General features: G+C 33.5%; 1 protein-coding gene across 2 annotated transcripts in view; it reads right to left on the bottom strand.

The window, feature by feature from the left end:
- Ap3b1 (adaptor related protein complex 3 subunit beta 1) overlaps positions 1-21761 on the bottom strand; it is a 246636-nt gene that overhangs the window by 54133 nt on the left and 170742 nt on the right. For both annotated transcript variants that reach the window (XM_047555616.1, XM_047555618.1), the window contains exons 21-22: positions 21153-21222; positions 16944-17050 (exon numbers count right to left, since the gene is read on the bottom strand). In XM_047555616.1, the coding sequence (XP_047411572.1) occupies positions 16944-17050; positions 21153-21222 (177 nt within the window). The remainder of the gene's footprint in view (positions 1-16943; positions 17051-21152; positions 21223-21761) is intronic.

Below are 21761 nucleotides of genomic sequence, written 5' to 3' on the forward strand. Positions count from 1 at the left end.
TTAATTACAGCCGTTAAAATTGAAATGAGCCTCTTGTCTGGCTGGGGCTGCCCCCTTTCAGTGCATGATTCTGATGAAAATTTTTAGGGTCAATGAATATGTCCCATGTCATGTCTGATCGCTGCTAAAGATGTGAGGAGGTAAATGTTACCTTAGAAAGATGTGCTTTAAATTTTTAGGAGATTTGTTCTGTTGACAGGAAAATAAAGTCAAAATAGTAATTTTAGTTTATCAGTTTATCATGTTGTTATTTAGCCAAATTAAGAGTGCAATGAAGAAATACAGAGTGAATTTTAAAGATACATTTAGTCAAATAATTTAAAGCAATAACTTATTCTCCATTTATGGTGTTAAATACTACATGTTAAGTAATAAAAACAATGTATAAAGGAACACAACCCTTTTTAGATATGTGCTTGTTGGGAATAATTCTCTCAATAATGTAATAAACATTCTAACAATGGATTTCTTTAAATTGACAACAGAGGGAATGGGTTTCTATAATAATGAAGCTGGAAAACAGGAAAGATTAATTTCATTCATTTGAAACACATTTGATGAGCACCTATTATGCATTACGCACTGGGGATAAAAAGGCCAATAAAAAGGCCCTATCTTCCTATCTTCTAAAGACTCAGACTCCAAGATCTAAATTTCTTTTTTTTTTTTTGCTTCGTTTTTTAGTTGCAGGTAGACACAATGCCTTTATTTTATTTTTATGTAGTACTGAGGATCTAACCCAGTGCCTCATGTGTGCTAGGTTAGCGCTCTACCACAACTCCAGCCCCAAGATCTATATTTCTAATACAAAAGATAAGGCAATACTTCTATGTGTTGTTTACTGAAGTCACATGAAGCTTCTCTACTTAATTTCTCATAGACCTCCAGACACTTAAGAGTTGGAAGGGACCTTAGAACCAATCTATTCTAGTTTCCAAATTTTACAGATGAGACGTGAACTTATTCAAGCACTGAGATACTAGTTTAAATATACAAGACATTGTGCCAGATCATACTCTATGAAGCATGAGTGTTCAATCTTCAGTGAAAATATGTAATACATGAATTTCTGAAATTATACATTTAATAACTTTATTATGAAAAATTTCAAATGTACACAAAGTAGAAAGATTAATGTAATGAAGAAGCAGAAACTCATCACTAAATTTCAAAATTATCAACATTTAGGGGCTTGGGTACAGCTTAGTGGTGGAGTGTGGACTTAACATGCACGAGTCCCTGTGTACCACACACAGCACACAATCTCTCTCTCTTTCTCACTCACACACACACACACACACACACACATACACACACACACACTAGTGGAAGTATCAACATTTGGCCCATCTGTTTTATCCGATTTTTTATTCCACTTATGAATTATCAAACAGAAATTCTAGGTATGAGGCAATTTCATCAATAAATACTTCAGTTTGTATCTCTAATAGATAAAAACTTTTAAAGAAAACTTAAAATATTATTATCCATATTTAAAGACAAACACACACACACACACACACACAAATTTCCCTACTTTCTTCTAAGATACAGTCAGCGTTTGCATTTCCTCGACTATTTTACACATCTTCCCACAGCTGGTTTGCTTGAATTAAGATTCAAGATGTTTACATGGCATGTGGCTGGTTTCTCCCTTAATCTAAAGTATGCAAGGTAAAGTGAATTTGCTAGAATTTCATGTCTTTTGGGGAGGATATATTTTTTGTATAACAGATATTTAATATTAATTTAACATATAGGGGATATATTATAAATTCAGTAATGTAGAAAGCTGCAAATTTAAGAGACATGACTCTGATTGATAGGCTTATAAAAGCTGTATCTAATTACATTCCTAAATGGTTTGAATAACAGTCTGGTATATTCTAAGGTAAGTAGTTTTTACTTTCCTTTGATTATAGGGTCATATACTGTACTTATTTTTACTTCATGATCTCCTGTCTCTCATAATAAATTAATTTTTATTGTTTAGTTGGGAATGAATCAATTTTCTCCTCCTTGGAAGAGAAACAAAGTTTTTAAAGTATCATGATAATATTTCCCATGTTTATGTCAGGGTTCTCGTGTTGAGAGATTTAATATTATAAAAGTAAAATTTATCAATTTTTCATATCACACCCTGTCCTGTGTTCAGGAAACAAATTTGGCACAACTTTTTCAGGACCAATGGTAACAGAGTTAACTTGGCTGATACATAATTCAATGATATTTAATATGTGATTGGCCAGAGCATAATCTAAGGCATCTTAAAAAATGTATTATTCATTACAAATACTGCAATTTAACAGAAGAAAACTTTAAACATAGCAGCTGATAGTCCCACAAAGTATAGTTGACATTAGATATGGAATATAAGATTATTAAAAAGGATAAATAAAAACAAATCATATTTTTAAAAAAACTCATTTCTATTGTAGTACATTTAATACTACTAAACAAAAGCCCAAAATCATAATCTTAGAAATGGGTAGACTTTTTTTCAGTAAACTGTCTCAACTTTGAAAATAATGAACCCATAGTCAAGCAAAAGGAGCCATAATACAGAAAGAAGAGAAAAATTAAAGACCTAAGCTTTTCTTTACCATTGCCTCTTTAATTCTTTCTTTTAGATTTGTGTATATATTTCCTTTGTTATTTGTGGATGACCTGAGTTTTTGTCACAAATAATTACTATGTCATTAATAACTATAATTAGCATCAGATATGGATTTCTCATTATGGAGAATTGTACTATAATACTAACAAAGCATTACCAGTGTTATTCACTAGTTAAATATAACTTGGCATATGTTTAAACCAATTCAAAAGTATTTTGCAATAAAAAAATCTGCAAGAAAACTTAACAATCTTTTTAAAAAGTAGCTCTTTTTAATAATCTGGAAAAGCTATAACTAAAAATGGTCTTATGAGACCTTCAAAGTAATGCAGAAACAAAAAGATCAAGAAGCAGATGGCATACCTTAACGTTTAATTTAAAAATTAAAGCAATTCACGCCTAGAAGAGAACTGAATAGAAGAACAAGATGGGACGTGGCTAGGCCATGGAAGCACAAAATACTGTCAAACTTTAATTAAAAAATGTTTTCAATTTAAGCAGACCCAGGCCAGTGATTTTTCATTATTTTTACCACAGTTCTGTGACTACTGACATTTTCATCAGAACAAATAAAGGATTTTCCCCAAATTTAAAATGACAAAATTATTTTTAATTTTGACTTACAATTTCTTCCTCGTATAAACCCAAAGAATTTTATCTTATCTGGACTTGTTTCTTAATCTGGGGCTGAATACATTTTAACTTTTCAAAGTAAAGTATAAAAAATACTTTTATAAGCTAGCTCTTCCATTATTTAAGAAAAAAATCTTTATCATAGACATGTTATCATTTTTATGTATGAGACCACATATTCAAGAAACACTACGACTTAGTAAACACTCATATTCAACTAAGACATCCTTTCAAAGCAATCTGTCCTTTCAGAACAACTTGAAAAAAACTGGCACTCTAGCAGTATAAAACTAACTAGTAGCAATTGGTCAGGAATGGGGGATGAGAATCTACTTACAAGTCCATGCAAGAGAAAATGAAATCCTAAGTATAAAGCAACTTTAATTACAACAACCACTATTATAATGCACGATTTTCAAAACAGTGTGTCAGCAGACTTCAAAATATACTGAATCTGGGAGAACTAACGTAAAAAACTAACTCTGGAAGCTGTATTTGCTTTGTGTATAAAAAATGCATTTTCTTTGCCTCAGTCTGTCTGCCCAAATTCAAGGGCATTATATATAGGTTTCTTCCTGTCCTTCAGCCTGTAAAATCCTTGGGGAGATGGTGGGTGGGAGGAGGGCACCAGTTACATGGCTTCTTGGTCATCCTGTCAAACTTAATATCCTCTTTTTCTGGTCATAGAAAACTCCAAGCTGACTCCTGGTAACAACACGTACAGATGCTGGTTTGATTTTGTTGTCACCGTTTTCACTCTGGCATCATGTAAGGATGATGTGACAAACCACAATTCAAGGAAAGCAGAAGGTAAAGGGCTGACTAAAAATTATCCTGACTGGGAGGAATAGTATTTCAGATATCTAAATTTTACGCTGTGTTCAATGTTGAATGTCTTCTTGTAAGGTTCTAAGCTATGATGGTACATAGGAAGCGTGCGACTATGGAGTTCAGCTAATGATGTTTAGGTTTCCATTGTTCATAATCGGGGAAAAAACACAAGGATATTTTGTATTCACAGAAACTTTCAAATGGGCAAGACATACAAAAGTGAAAGCTCTTCGTATACTGTAACTGCATGCCTTTAAGGCAGTTTTTCTTTACTTTTGCACTCAACCATCAACTCTGCGAAGGCAAGAACCTTCATATCTTGTTTACTCTATCTCTGTCTTCATGTTCTGAAGAAACTGGGGCTTTGTCTCAGCTCTTGAGAGTCTGCCTCTAAACCCTTGGAATTACTGCAGTAATAGAAGTGAATTTTATTATTCATGGAAGGCTCACAGTATCCCCACACTTAATAATTTATGCCACTGAGATAACTCATAGTGAGCCCCTAGATAACGTATGTTCAGAGAGAAATCAGGACTAGGGGCTGACCAAGCCAGAAAGATTAACTCTGAGATTAGAGCGTTGGGGTTTTGGGTTACTTATTATCCACCTGATCTCTTGGGAGAAGGGAGGGCTGGAGATTCAGTCCAACTATGTGGCAATAATTTAATCATACCCAGGTAATGAGGTCTCAGTAAAAACTCTGGACACTGAAGCTGGGCCACACTCTGAGCATATTGCCATTTCAGTGCCAAAAAGGAAATCCAGACTATCCCAAAATCTGTCCCATGTGTCACTTCCTTTGGCTAATTTTAATTTTTAACCTTTGATTGTAATAAAGCTTTATGCAAAATGTAGCCCTTCCCTAGGTTCTATGAGTTGTTCTAACAAATGATTAAACCTGAGGGTAGTTTTGGGAAACCCTTCAACCTGCAGTTGGCATCAGAAATCTTGGGCCAACATAGCAGTCTGGAGTACTGTACCCTTAAGCTTGAGTTTGGCTAACTCTGAGTAGCATATTTAACAAATTAGCCTCCACCCCGCACCATCCCAGCTCTGTTTTTCCATTCATGGACTGTTCTCAGAATTACTGTTCCCCAATATACTACACCTTTGTATTCTAGAATGATCAGTTTTCTTAATGAGCCTTCCTGTACTCTCCTAAATTAAATTTCACTTAGGGATGGTGATCCAAGCAGATCAGATTTGTCATTTTTATAGCAGCACAGTCAGGACTTCCTCACTAAATGAGTTAGATGTGTGCTGTCCCCTCAAACCACCAGGAAGCTATGTGGGTCTTCGTAGCAGGAGCTCCTCCGGCATCTTTTATCATTCTCTGTTTACTCAGAGCACATTGCTACTTACCTAAAGGTTCCAGAATGTGAAAAAATTAGAAAGCAACAAGTTAAGGAATCATTACTAAAATTTTCCCAAGAGCTTATCACCAACATGCTTCTCTGGCATCAGAAATGGTTACTCCAAAGAGAGGTGGGAGGGGTGGGGGGGGGGAGGAAAAAAATAACAGAATGAATCAAACATCATTACTCTATGTAAATGTATGAATATGCAAATGGTATGCTGTTACTCCATGTACAAAGAGAAACAACATGTATCCCATTTGTTTACAATAAAAATAAATTAAAAAAATAAAAGATACATTAAAAAAAAAAAAAAAAAAGAAATGGTTACTCCAAACTACACGTGCTATACTTTAGCCACACTGAACTAGTGTTTATGCAATATTAGAAGTTCTTTCACTTCCTAGGTCTTTACAAACACTCTTTCCTTTGCCTGGGATATCATTCCCCTTTCACTCCGGCTACCCGCAAACTCTTTCCTATTCAAGACTCAGTTCCCTGGTCCTATATGTAAATTATTTTCTAAAAGACCTTCATTGCCAGGAGCAGTTAGTGAATTTGTACTCCAGTAGTACAGCACTTATAACACTAATGATCTGCTCTTTCCCTCAATAAATGGAGTTTTCTCATACTCATATCTGTTCTATACTTTCATTCATTCTTTCACTCCTTTCATTTGGTCTTTTCCTTTGTTAATTCTCCTGCTTCCCAAAATTCCATCTTCATTTGTCTTCTCACTACACAAAGTGTCCTGACTAGGCTCTTCTGTTTCCCTACCTTTTTTTTTTTTTGGTACTAGGAATTGACCCCAGCAGTGCTTAACACTGAGCCACATCCCCAACCTTTTTATTTTCATATTGTGACAGGTTCTCACTAAGTTGCTTAGGCCCTTGCTGAACTGCTAAGGATAGCCTGGAATTGTGATCCTCCTGCCTTAGCCTTCTGAGTTGCTGGGATTACAGGTATGTGCTACTGTGTCCACCCTGTTTCCCTACCTTAAATGATTACCTATATCCTGACGGCTTTGAGCTGTGTGTGTGCAAATGTGTACGCATGGGCATACATATTTTAAAATAGCTGATCTGACCTTTCTTTGAAATCCAGAAATTACCTTCTTACTGTAAATCTCCACCTTGATGTTCCACAAGCTCCTCGGTCAACATGTCCCAAACTAAATTTCAGTGTCATTGCCTCTCCTTTTTCTCCTGTATTTTCTACCTTTGTTACTTGAATACTATTATCCTGATAATCATTCAAATGGAAACCCCAGTTAGCTATCTAAATGATCACTAACACCTTCAGTTTTTTTCTTCCTGTCCAATTAATCTTCCTAATAAATTAACAAAGATTTGATCACTACCAATGACCTCTTAAAAATCTTCACAATTCCTTTCAAAGTCTTCATAACTTGGCTTCTAACCATTTAACCATTTTCATCCGTAGCCACTTCCATCTCTCCCAAGACATACATTTTCTACTCTACCTATTTTAAGCTACATAATTTCTCAAAAACATGATACACATTGTATCTTTTATCATTGATCTGGCCATGACCTGTGTCTGAAATACTTGCTTCCTCTTCTTGATGGTGAAATGAGTCATTCTTCAAGACCCATCACAAATATCACTGTCTGGGGTGGGGTTGTGGCTCAGTGGTAGAGCACTTGCCTAGCACATGTGAGGCACTGGGTTTAATCCTCAGCACACATAAAACAAACAAAAATAAAGGTATTGTGTTCATATACAAATAAAAAAATTGAAAAAACAACAACAGATATCACTGTCCAAGTCTTTACTGATGGCACCTCTTTCAGAATCACTTGCTCCTTTCTCTGTGCTCTTATAAAGATTTCTGGTCTGTTTCATTCTTAAACTGGGAGTTCCTTTAAGAAGGGACTATGTCTTATTAATCTATTATCTGTAATCTTAGCATAGTAACTTGGTCATAACATGTTCAATAAAAATGTCTTTTAAGTAAAAGCTATTAAGCTATAATAAAGAATCTTAGTATGCATTTGAATTAGGATGCAAATATCTAGAGAATCTATTCTCTATAAACAATGTAACAATTATATACTTGAAACCTCTTAGGCACCAGAAACTTTTATTGACCATACTAATGAGAATGCTGCAAAATAAGAGCTAAGAAATACAATCACTATCCCACAATCTAAAGCCAGATCATTTATGGTTGGGTTTACAAAAGCTAAATACTGCTTTAAGCTTATTTTAGAATACTGTTGATTCTTCTTGTTGAATTTTTAAATAACCAATTACTATCCACAATCAATTACATGGCTAATATAAATAAAAATTTTTCTTTGCAATGAATCTAAAGGGTCAAACTAATTTCATTTCACTATAATTTTGTTATATAATTCTTTGAGAGTTTTAAGGTATTTTTTGTCATTTAAAAACTGAAATGGAATTGTTACACTTTCGTTGATATGAACTCTAAGTCAGAATTTAAAGAGGTTAAACATGGAATGAGGTATGTAAAGTACACCTATGAAGAAAAGATTTGCTAAACACTGAATAAGTGAGGGTTCGGGCAACACACAGATGCATTTCCACAGTTGAATTATTTTAAGAGTTTACCAAATAAAGTTAGAAAATGAAAGGAAATTATAAAAACATAAACTTTAAAGTAAAGGATAATACTTTTTAGCTTTAGTGTGAAATGCAAACCAAATGAACTAATGTGTGCAGGACAGAACAGCATTCAATATTATCAAGGACATCTATAACATTTCACATTTAGTGTAGCTTACATTTATTATTAGTCTACTTTATGATAACTGAAATGTAAAATAAATCAGACAAAGGACATTGAAATAGATTAAAAAACAAAAGAAAAACATTGACTCACCACCATGAATAAAATTTGACAAATCTGAATGACACTCTCAAGTGTATCCTCCCAGATCTCATTCCTCTTTCTTCTTGGTGTGATAAGTAACCAGTATTTACACTTGATGTTTATAAGTTGTGAGTATGTTTTAAATCATTTCCCACAACTTAGCTTTCTAATAAACCAACAAAGATTTGATCACTACTAATGACCTTTAAAAAAACACATCCATTAACTATATAATTATTTTACATATTTTTATTTTCTATGAATGGCTTCAAACTACAGTATCCTATAAGTTAACTTTTAAAATATTGTTTTGGAGATTCACCTATGTGGAGCATGTATTTAACACATGTAACAACTGGCACAGTATTTCAGTGTATATGTCTGCCACAGTTTATGTATCTAAACTGGGAAAGATAGCATGTTTCCAATTTTTTGCTCTTAACATGTGCCAGTGAAGATTCCTGTTTTCACATGAATCAACATAGATTGCTGGGTTAAAGGGATAGATATTTTCAACTTCACTGACTATTTCTAAATTACTCTTTAAATCATGGTTTTACCAATATGCATTTCCACTAGCTACGCCTATATGTTTTGCCAACAAAGAGTTTTTAAATTTTGGAGAAGCTTACTTTAACCTTTAAAAATTTTAAAGTTTCCTATAACATATATTTAAAAACTATCATATATACAACTATTCAAAAACTAAAATAAAATCATATTTCATGTTTAAGTTAGGTTACTGTATTCAATAAAATTAAGAAAATACAATAGGTGGAAAAACTGTTGATTGCCTGGTTGGTCATCAGATGGAATGAACTACTATGGTCTAAAACAACTAAGTAGCGATTTTAGTAAAAGCACTACCTCTCTTGGAAGCATCTGTAAGCAGACCTAGTAAAATACCAGCAGAATAAGTTTTCAGCTGGAGTACAGGAGAGCTTGATCATTTCAAGATACAAATGGATTGCTATAAGATCAGGGTTTAGGAAAAACTACAGGGGCTCGTTCAGGTGACCCTTGAGCTGCAGTTGCTAGACTTGGGAGCATTATCCAAGAATCAATTCCCCGATCTTAAGGAAGAGAAGACAGAACAAGAGAGATAGCTTGACCCACTGATACTTCGTTTCAGTTCATGAGGTGCTAACATTTTCTTCAAAATAGAAATGACACAGGAAAGAAACATTCTTGGACACAAGCTCCACAAATTCCTGCTGAGTCCATTTTCCATAGCATTGCTTCATTACTTTGTGGGAAGTTATTATGGATTTCTGTAACATGAGTCTTGGTTGTACTAAACAGAATTAAGAATAATGTTATTAATGATAACACACCATTCACTGCTCCTTTAACATTTTCTTAAGAATATAACTTGTGTAACTTTTTTTCCTTAACTTAGTACAACACTGAATGCTCTCAATAAATTTAGTTTATTTTTATCTTTTAAGTTCTGAGGACAAGAAAAATATGGAGCCAATTCAAAACATTTTAAAGCAAACTGATGTTTACTTTTAGTATGGTATATTTGAGATGGAAAAATGTTACAAACCTATAACAAACTTTCAGGATTGGCAGGCAGTGACTTTTGCCTGACTCAGATATGCACACTCTGAGAATGGTCAACTTTGCTGGGCAGACTCACCAATTATCATTTTCTCTACAAAGAAGGTTTCTGATTCTGCAGATCCCTATACTTCTTGCGGACCTTAATTTTTTGTTTCACTGAACCACTTTTTCTCTTCCTTTTTTTGTCTTCTTTTGTTTTTATTTTTTATTTATTTATTTATTTTTTTGTTGTATACAGGTAGGGCCTCACTAGGTTGCTATCCAGACTTGAACTGGATTCAAGCAAATCTACTGCCTTAGCCTCCCAAGTAGCAGGACTACAGGTTCGTGTCACTGCACCTGCCCTCTGAATCACTCTTCCTCATTCTCCTTACACAGTTCCATTATTCAACTTGGGGGCTGGAAGAAGGGGAAAAAGTAGGATAGGTGATGTCAAACCTATATTTTCCTGAACATAAAGGCTTTGGGGCCTCTAAACCCTGGCAATCCCAATTGTGACTGAATCCTTCCTCCCATATCCTATGCCGTACTCAAGGTCTTTAAATCTCCATTATGTGTCACTAAATACTTGTTCCAGAGCCACAGGCGCAAATTCTGGGGTATATAGCTACAGAATAGAATTCAAACATTTTGGGATCCATTATTTCATTTTATTTTCATGAAAACACAATTAGTTGTTTAGGGAAATTATTTTCTCCATTTTATAAGTTCAAAAATGGAAGTTCATACAAGCCAAAGAACTGCTCAAAGTCACAATAATAAGAGGTGGCTCAGGGATCCAAATTCAAGGCATTTCCCAAATATCACTCTGTCTTTTAAATGAGTTTTTGGCATTTTAAGTTGGTACTTTGAAAACATTCCCACAGACACATACTAGTTTGTGATGAAGTGCTACAGAATCACAGTATAGATCCTCCATTACAGGTTTTATAGCACTTGGGAGACTGCCTTATAACTAGTAAGATCAGAATCATATTTTTCCACAGGACATAATCTTAAATACTAAATGAATAATTAATAAATTTTATTATACTACTAGGTTGAGAAGAAACAAGAATGCAAAGGGTGAGCCAAGGTTTCATGTGGATGTTTATCATTTAAAGCAGAATATACACTAAAATACTTTTCAGACATAATTTTAACTGTTTATACTATGATATTTTGTGACCTAAATATACAAGAGTCATCTGAATCCCAAGAAATTGGAGTTTCACTTCAACATTTCTAATACCAACATTTCTAATGACAATTTATTCTTATTTCACGGTTATTCTTATACATGAAATTACCTTTCTTTCTCCTTATTCTTTTTTCATCCCCACAAGAAGTCTAACACTTTGAAGACTGCTGTGTCTGTGTTCTTGGGGTTTGATTTAAACTCATATCCTAACAATAATTTAGTGGAAAAAAATCTACTAAATTAACCATTGTCACTGAAATACTATAGCAGGAACCAAAATGTTCTTCATTTATGGAGCCATCTGTTCAGCAACTGCTGATTAGTTTCATCCAAGACTAAACAAATACTGTGTTTATATATCATCTTTATCATAGTTTGCAAAAACAAAGCCTTTTCTTATAATAATTTTTATTAGGAAAAATTTTTAAAAATCTCCATGTTCTAAATATGTAATTCAAAGGGTTATGAAAGTGATTTTTTAATAGAAAGATATTTGGTGTGAAAAATGAATTGTTCTTTGGATTTCAGTTGAAATTTTTGGTAATTTCATAAAATAAAATACATTCAAATGATACCAAATACACAGGGAAACAATTCATTAAAACAAATAAAAAAAATCTATGAAGTAGGCAGTCATCATATAAGCTAGAGAAAGTTTCAACTATTTTTACAAACCCATTTAAATTATCCCAATGTAACTATTTTCACTGCTTCAAAATTCACTTAGGTTCATAAATGTATAGAATATTAGAGTTAAAAAGAAACATGACAATCTGCCCTGCCATCATTTTAGAGTTAGAAAAAAGATCAAATGACTTGTTTAGCATTGGTTAACTAATTAGTAGTGGTAATCCAGAAAGAGATATGTTAGTTGTGTTGATGAAAGGAATCCTAGTCATTGAATCATAGACTTTCCATCTCCATTTTTTAAAAGTTTTTTTTTTTTTTTGCCTTGCCAGGAATGATGGCACATACCTGTAAGTTTCTAGGAAAACTTAGGGGGCTGGGGCAGGAGAATTGTAAATTCTAGTCCAGCCTTGGCTACTTAGTGAGACTTCGTGAAACCCTGTTTCAAACTGAAAAAATAAAAAAGGCTGGGGGTATAGCTTAGTGGTAAAGTACCTCTGGGTTCAATCCCCAGCAGCAGGGGAAAAAAATATTACATTTTGGAAAATAGATGTATTACACCTTGATCAAAGAAAATCTGGAAAATGCTGAAAAATATAAATCACCATAATCTCATTATGTAAAAAAATTCTGCTAACACTATGATGAATTTCTTCTACTCTCATTTCCTTGTAATAAAACAAAATACCATACCACACATAGTTTTAGAAAACTGAGATCTACATATGTAACATTTTTGTAACCTATTTTCTGTTCACATTGTAATATGTTTTTATTTTATTTTTTCAGTACTGGGGATCAAACCCAGGGACATCTACCACTGAGTCACATCCCCACACCTTTTAAAATTTTTATTTTGAGACAGGGTCTCACTAAGCAGCCAAGGCTGGCCTTGAAATTGAAATTCCCCCTCCAGAGTCTCCCAAGTTGCTGGGATTACTGGTGTGCACCACCAGGTCCATATCAATGATTTTTAAATAAACTCATATACCAGCACCCAGATCAAAAGACAGCACGTGAGAAGCATCTCAGAAGCTCCTCTGAGTTCCCTTACAAACACTCCTAAGAGTAATCACTATCCTGACTGGTATTATCATAGATTAATTTTTCCTATTTTGGTACTTTGCCCATTTTATACTAACCATTCTATTGTTTTTTAAAAAGTTAATTAGTTCTTATTATGAAATATTTAAACATAGAAAAGTACAAAAAAGAAATCACAGGTGACCCCAACATCATACTATCTAAAATAAACTGTTAACCATTGTGAATACGACATCACTGCAAACATGGAAAGACAGATGGAGAGAGGAACAGACATATTACCCCATCAGATGGGATTATAGCTGTGTTTTCATTGAAGAAACTAAAATAAAACTTTCCAAAACTTCAGATAAATGCTCTTTTTAAGAGTTTTGAGTCATATAAAAATAAAATCTATTTTAATTTTGCATGTTATTTATTGATTTCTTACTATGAAAGAAAATGAAATGGTTAACATGCAAACCATTATCTTTTCCTATCACTACGATCTAGTTTTGGATTCTTATACTATTATTTATACTCATTCTTATAACTATAATTTCAAAAGTTACCAATTCTATTTTTAAATCATCCCTTAACTGGTTTCAACAATGATTAGTGTCCTCATTCCCTTTTTTCTTTAAGTAGGACTCATAGCTATTTTAATGTCTGAGCATAACTCTGTTCAGCCTCAACAGTAGGAAGATGACATAATTTTCTTGAGTCATACTTTATTTCCCTTATGAAGCTATAACAATATAAAAACAAAAATAAAATATTTAGTGCTTAATAGTTATCAATCACTGTTACTAACATTTCACATGTTAACTTAAACATTAACAACAACCCCCCTATGAAGTAGGTAGCATTACTATATTTATTTTACAGATGAAAACAAACTGAGACACAGAGAGGTAAACTGTCTTGCCCAAATCCCTAATTCTGTAAAGGGCAGAGCTCAGATTGAATGCAGGTAGTTTGGCTCAAGAACTTGTTCTTTAGCAACCTGTTACATTACACTGCTCTGAATGCCTGCATCTGGATCAAAAATGAGCTAGGAATAGTTAAGAATGCTACTAGATTTAAGGGGTGAAGGCCTGGGATGCCAGATATTTTGCAGTGAATACAGCAGACCATTTTAATACAAATTGAACAATGTCCTTCATGAAAACTGTTTCAATTATTCATATTGTTAATTCTCAACTATGAAAAAATAAAATTAACAACATTGAATGTCCAGTAGACAACTGGACATTCATCAGGTAAAAACTTGTTTAAAATGATTTGATCCTAGGACATTTTACATAAAAGTAGAAAGCAATTTTTGGCAAGGTTTTAATATGCTCATTTTTCCAGGAATTTAATTACTTTGGTCCAGAAAACATGCTCAGTGTTTGGAAATTAATGTCACAGCACATCCCATAGTATTTGACGTGCCATTGCAACATACCTTTATAGGTCTCCATTTATAGCTCCCACATTCATGAGCTCTACATATGCCTGTCAGTATCATTAAACTACTTCATCTTCTTTGGTGGTCACGGTCAAACATTTATAGAACATGGTAAATATTACTTGATTATAAATTATTTTTATTTCTCTTTACCAGTTATCTAAGGCAACATGTTGATTTTAAAGTTCTGGATGTATCCTGTTATCTATGAGTTTCATTCTAAGATCCAAAAAAGTTCCTCTGGTTGTTGAGGATCCATAACATTACATGTGAGTTATAATTCTTGAAGATTTTTCCTTTTTTTTCCCTCTTATGTCTCTGATCCACTTCTTTCCAAATTCATACACATAATGAGAAAACTTAGAATTTGGTTGATTTGTCTTTTCTCAGTACTATTTTGAGGGTTGGAGGTGAGGGTAGGGGCCATGCCACTGTGCACCTGAATATTCAATTTATTTCTATAAGTCTTACTTTTCAAAGTTCTACTTTTTGTTTAAAATTCTATTCCCTTCTTTATTTGGCTGTTGCTGGAGAATTTCTGGTTGCTGTTCTTTCTCTTTGATCTTAACTGTTCGATCATTTTGTTAGTTTTTGGGAGTGAGTGCTGTGGGCCTGCCTCACTGCTGTATTCTTTGGTAGTTCTGTTTTACACAATTCTGGATGGAGTGCTGTTCTTTCCTTTCATGAGAGCATCCCAGTAAATGTTTTCTAAATTAGTATAAACGGGTGAGTCTTCCAATTGCTTTGTGATGAATGAACATTGACTCTAAGTTTTTCTGATCTCAACTACAATTTTTTTTTTACAGTTAATGAAATGAAAGAGTCTACTCAGTGTCCATCATCACATATCACTCCTAAAAATATCTGTTAATATTAATGGATGACAATAATGTGCCAGTCCTTTACATGTTATTATCTCATTGCTCTCACAATAATCCTGCAAGTTAGATGTTATCCTCATAGGAACTGAGGTGCAGAAATGCTACTTACCAATTTGACCAAAGTAACACAGCTAGTAAGCAGCAAAGGAGGGACTTGTACCCTGGACATCTGATATCAGCACACAAGTTGTTATTTATCCACTTCCTTCCTGCTACAAAGTTTTTAGGGGTCTCTTGTTCCACTCAAGGAACCATTTCACTACAGATTCTTTGATTACCACTTTTCTCTTTAGAGTATAACACAAATGCCCAATAAATATTTATTACTTGAAAAATATGAAAGACTTAACTGCTTATTTTCAATGCTTCCCCATTTCCTTTAATGTGTCCTTTTCTTGTAGAAATAAGAAGAGCAAACTAAAATTCCAAATACTACTCTTACTCATTTCTGAGTGTTTATGAGAAAATATCATTCTACACTTAAAAAGAACATTGTAGCTTAATATTTTTCACCTGTATTTCCTAAGTGAGCTGACCAAAGGTGAACAAAAAGGCAAGTAGGTCTTTTCAATATTTCACTGCATGACCCTGGTGTACTAAATTGGCTTTGAAGGAGAAATTTTTTGCAATAATATATAAGACTAGATACTCTTCTCCATGTTTAGTAGATGCAGCTGTATGCTCCCTGGCAGCTGAGATCATGTGTGTAACCTGTAATCCCTGAGAACTACTTGAGCACCAGAGCTTTGATGGCCCATCAAAGCTTACCTACTATTCTATTTTAGTTTGTAGATTTCTGATAACAAATTAACAGGTCAAGCATGTCAACAGATTATACATCCTAGGCAGCATTCTTCATTTAAAGTGAGCGGTTAATGAATATAACATGCTAATGCAAAAAAAGTTACTGCACTTTCAGATACTATGATGGGTTGATGGTTCTGTCATTATTTTGTGATAGTAGGACTCTTACCTCACATCCAGTCATACTCTATAAATAACATTAAAGAAATTTTTCAAAAGGCCTTGGTGGATGTAAATAAATACAAAGAGAAATACAATCTTGGGCTTTTAAGATGAAAACAATTGTGAACTTTTAGTAGCATATGGTAAAAGAGCTATGTGGAAGACAGAAAGATTATGGGAATGTATGTCATCGGTTAATATAGATGACAATTCCTTTTCTTAATACAGACAGCAATTCTTTTTCTTTCTTTCTCTTCGTGGTGCTAGGAATTGAACTAAGGGACATGAACTCTACTATTGAGCTAAATACCCAGCCCCCTGGATAATAATTCTTTTTTTTTTTTTTTTGTGGTGCTGGGGATTGAACCCAGGGCCTCGTGCTTACAAGGCAAGCACTGTACCAACTGAGCTATATCCCCAGCCCAACAATTTTTTAAAATAGAATTTAAGTATAGTTATGTGTTGTACAATGACATTTCAGTCAATAACAGACTGTGTATGATGGCAGTCCCATAACGCTGTATTGCCTAGAGATATCACAGCTGTCTTAGTTTGAGTAAGTACACTCTATCATGTTCCCACAATGAAAATACCTAATAATACACTTCTTAGAACATATCCTTATTGTTCAGTGACACATGACTATATGTAAACTATCACAGTGTGGCACAGAATCCCTATATATTACAGATAAATAATAGTACCAGAAAAAATGTATACATAATTATTAAATGTGAATATCAAACAGAAATAAATTGAGAAAATGATGGTTTGGGCAGAATCAATTTAAAAATCACTTACAAAATGAAAAGGTCTTAATCTAATTTGAACTTGTTAGATGAGGAACTATTCCAGATTAAAAATATGCTTAACTTATTTGTAGTTCAATAAAAAAAGATGTAATAGCATCACATGAAAACTAAGCTAGTATATTTTTATAAAATAACTTACACTGATGACTGATGAAGAAGTTGACAAGTTTAAACCTTCAAGATCAGCTATCAAGCTTGGAGAAAGAGCTGGTGTGGGAAGTGCAACTGGAGTGGATACTGGGTTAACTGTAAGAAAAGGCCCAAATTAGCAAATGTGCATGAAAATTTAATTCAAATTATTAAAAGCAACATTTTTATTTTGTTAGTAAATCTAATTAAATTACTCTGATTAATAAATGTATGACAATCCTATTTAACATCTTGATTTAGTCAAGTTATTATCAAGTCATGGTAGTTATTAGTCTTAGCTTTCAAAACATAATGGCAAATCCTATAACAAAATAAGGATATAAATATCTTGAGTAATAGTTTTTGAAAATTTTTATCACATAACATTATCACTAACATTTATCACCCAGTAATTTCACTAAAAGAAAAAGGTGAAGAAACATTTTCCACACTAATGTAAAGAATAACAATAGATTTCAAGAGAGTTCTCCAGTGGAGTCAAAAGTCTTAAAAGGATGTTTAAATCATTTCTCTATTTTATTTTCCACTCTAATTAATTAGAGGCCCAGGCTACCTAATTCCCTTCTAATTATACTTTGCCAGCAAAGCTATGTGCTAGGTAGAAATGTTTTACTTATTCTAAAACTGGTATGAACTTGAAAATCTTCTAAAAACAAAAATATGGTCATGTCACTCCCCTGCTTAAGATTCTTCAAAGGCTCTCAATTGCCAATAAGTGTCTTGCCTTAACTAAGAGCACAAGGTCCTCCATGGTCTAGCTCAGCCTTGCCCAACAGAACTTTCTATAATAATAGAAACATTCTGTATTTGTGCTGTCTACCATGTTGGCCACAAGTCACATATGCCTAATGTGATCTCTAAGTGTAGGCAGGATAACTACAGAAATACATTTTAAATTTTTAATTAAGTTAAATAGTTATGTTGATACTGGCAGTCGCACTGGACAGACAGCTCAGATCCAGCCTTATCATCTATTTCATTAGCTCTTCTAGTATTATGTAATAAAAGTTCCCAAGATCTTGCTTCATGTCTTAGAGCCTTTTGTATTTTATTCAGTTTGCTAGAAGGACTTCCCTGTCTCGTTCATTTTGCAACTTCCACCTTTTAATAAGTTAACACTTAGAGGGAAGGACCTCCCCAACTCTCCCAATACATCTTATATGTGCTTTCTTTGTTTCACAGGTTTTCTTGTCAAATTTCTATAATTGTACTACTCATGTAATACAAATTTGTGTCTTTGCATATTTTAATTTCTACTAGTCTATGAATAGAGGCTGACATTACTTTTTAGTGTTTAATACTTTCTCAACTGTTCACTGAATGAAATAAAATGTAAAAAAAGTTAGGCTTCCAACCAATTCTGATTCCAAGATAACACTGTAAAGGGAATAACATTTACTTAATCTGACATCACTTTTCAAAGCATCTTTTTCTCATTTTAGTTTCATAATATTCTATAAACTTAGGCAGAAGAAATATTAATTCATCAAGTTAACAACAAATATTTCTTCAGCAAGACAGAGCAGAGACAAAGAATATAAAAAGCAAGCAGAGACAAAGAATATAAAAATAAGATTCCTGTCTTCAAATAACTTCAAGTCTAATTAAGAGAAAAAGATGCAAATGCCTTAAGACAAATAAAGTAACAATAAAGTTCATAAATGATACTGCCCAAAGAGAAAACTTTCAAAGGAAATAACAAAATTTAAGCATCCACAATAGAATAAGCAGACTGGAGATTGGGTGGAAGAGGGAACAGAGCCTTTTTTCCCCTGTACTCACTCAGTACGTCTGGGGCACTGCTACAAATCCCAGACATCCTCAGTGTCAGAGTGACAATGAAAACCACTGTACAGTTAGTGGGTGCCATGGAGAGAGGGTCTGGGGGAGGATTACTGGGGAGAGGGTATAAGTGGAGGCTTCATGAACAGGAGGAAATGAAGCCCAGTTTTTAAGTAAATGTGAGATTTGCACAAGAGGAAAGGGAGATCCAGTTAACTGATGGATGAAGGAATGCTGTAAACAAAGGGGCTGAGGTGGGAATCTGGAAAGTGAAGGGAACTGAAAAAAAGACCAAGGGGAACTGTTAAAAATCTACCAAAGAGAGGAATGGTATGAGGACTATGGTATTGCAGGATGATTACGATTAATCAGATGGTAGTGTAAGAAACAGACGGAAGGAGCAGTGAGCAGTGCTAAGAGTTTCAGGTGTCATTTCTGACATACAGAGCAAAGAAAGATATTTAAAGAAATTGCTAAATATCTGTGTATTAAAAACAAAGGGAAATGTATCCTATGTTGACTATAAAAATGTAGGTTTGGATGAAATTTCCTTTAAAATAATACAAAAATCTTACCTTTAAAAATTCTTATGAAACTGAAATTTTAAGGAAACTTTTGTCTCTTCAAAAACATAATCTTTAAAGAATGAATCAAACTATAACAATTATATATAAAGTCTCCATTCTTTACATGCTCTCTATATATCTCTTAATTTAGAATATTACAATAAACTTCTGTTGTTTATAAATTGCCCAGTCTATGATATTTTGTTACAATTGTCTGAAAGGACTAAGACAGTGTACAAGAGTAGGTAAGGGTTTTGTTTTGTTTTGTTTTGTTTTGTTTTGTTGTTTTGGTATTGGGAATTGAACTCAGGGCACTCAACCACTGAGCCACAACCCCAGCCCTATTTTGTATTTTATTTAGAGACAGGGTCACACTGAGTTGCTTAGCGCCATGCTTTTTGCTGAGGCTCACTTCGAACTCAAAATCCTCCTGCCTCAGGCTCCAAAGTCGCTGGGACTACAGGTGTGCACCACCTCCTGCAGCTAGAATAGGTGACTTCTGAGCTGGGATTTGAAATACAAGTATCAATCTGCCATCAAAAGATCTGGAAGAAACAATTCTCAGGAGGGGATAGCAGTACTAATGCCCTTGGCACAAAGAAACAGTATGTTTAAGCAAGGAAAGAAGCAGAATAGTATAAAATCTGGATGAAAGGCAAGGAGTCTAAACATCTATGGTCTTATAAACCTAGGAAAGGAATATGATTTAACCTAACTGCAGAATTAAGCTATCAAACTTAAGAGTTTAAAACAAGGAAGAAATAAGATCTCATTTTGTAGTTCACTGGTAGGATAAATTTCCAAAAAAGAACTACCAGGTCAAAGGTACATAATTTAAGTTTCAAAGATACTGCTAAAATGACCCCAAAATGCTGAGCCTATCTATATTCCTACAAAAAGCATATACATGCTGTCTGTTTCACCAAACCTTAAATAATACTGGTTGAGACCAAACTTTAAAATCTTTGCTAAAATGTACAAAAAATGATTCAAATTGGCTCCAATTTCATTTTTAATATCTCGATACTATGTATTTCTTTGTGTTACACATTTTAATTGCTATATAATAAGAACTGGCGGTGACTATTAGAAACAGTACAAATGGAACCAACTCATGACAGAATGAGGCAACTTAAAAACGACTCACCCCAGCAGGGACAAACTACATTGAAAAATGACAGCAGTTTAATATTCACAAAGTCTTAACTTCTTGTTGCTCTTCTCCTGGTGCAAACCTACCTAGCCACAAAGTTAGTTCCATTATCTCCTGCTCACAATGCTGAAGGAGTTAAGAGGAGTGGTGAATATACGTCTTTGCATACGAGGGTGAGTATACTTACAGAATTCTAAATTCTCAGAAGGAGATTTGCTGGGACAAAGATTAAAATATTGATAGGTGTCTCCAAATACTTCATTACCCATTCTGTTCCTGCCCAAATTGTTGCAAATAGAAGATGGCAATGTCCTTCCCTTTCCAATTATTTTCTTAATTCCCTACCTACCTGGGTAAGTAAGATGTGTCAGTCCCCATAGCCAATATCTCACAATGTAGAAACTATGAGCTATGAATACCTACACAGTGAAACAAGTATAATGTATAATGTTTTAAAAATATTTTAAAATGAATTTTATATACTTTATTTGGCTATCTAAATATATTCATGTGACACAAAACTAATAGACTGAATAGATGAAGATACTAATACCACTGATTTCCAATTTTCCTGCTTTATTTATTTATAAATATTTTATAAGAGATCATTGGTAAGATTGGGGACATGTAAATAAAAGTTGCTATAAAAGGAAAAACATTTTTACTCAAAATGGAAGGAAAGTTTTATAATACTTACAATCATCTAGATCCAGAAGTGAAACATCTTTGGAAAGATTTCTATCTTGCTTGTTTTTTTTTCCCTTCTCCTATAAAATAAACATTAATTTTATCATGTTTTGTCTTAACAATCTATGTTAATCTACTTAATATTAAAACCACTTTTATTCTCTTCTTAGTCTTAAAAATTAAGTTTCTGTATGATTATTAAAATGTTTTTCTGAATCAAAATTTGTGTCTCAATTAGTACACACCATTTTGCCCACATTAGGCAAACTCTAAATATTTTTAAATATTTTATGTTCAAAGATTATAAAGGATCTTAGAATAAAATTTAAAGGTAGTAATTATTTTAAAACCTGCCAAGTTTCTGCAAACATAATAATGTAATGTGACTCTCTGGTAGCAAGTGCATAAATAAGTCTTGAAAATAATTTTTAAACAACTTTATTTAAAGAAAAAGAAATGCTCAAACAATACATTGCATAGCTCCAAAACTGCTAACAGACTTGTGCTGGGTTAGCCTCTTCTGAGGTTGTCTGTGATAGGTACTGTACTAAGTAAGTATCTGCTACTTTGATACTGGGATGTATCAGACTTCTTTGTCAAAGATCTATAAATGGCATTT

This window comes from Sciurus carolinensis, chromosome 6 (assembly GCF_902686445.1).
Source record: "Sciurus carolinensis chromosome 6, mSciCar1.2, whole genome shotgun sequence".
Classification (NCBI taxonomy): domain Eukaryota; kingdom Metazoa; phylum Chordata; class Mammalia; order Rodentia; family Sciuridae; genus Sciurus; species Sciurus carolinensis.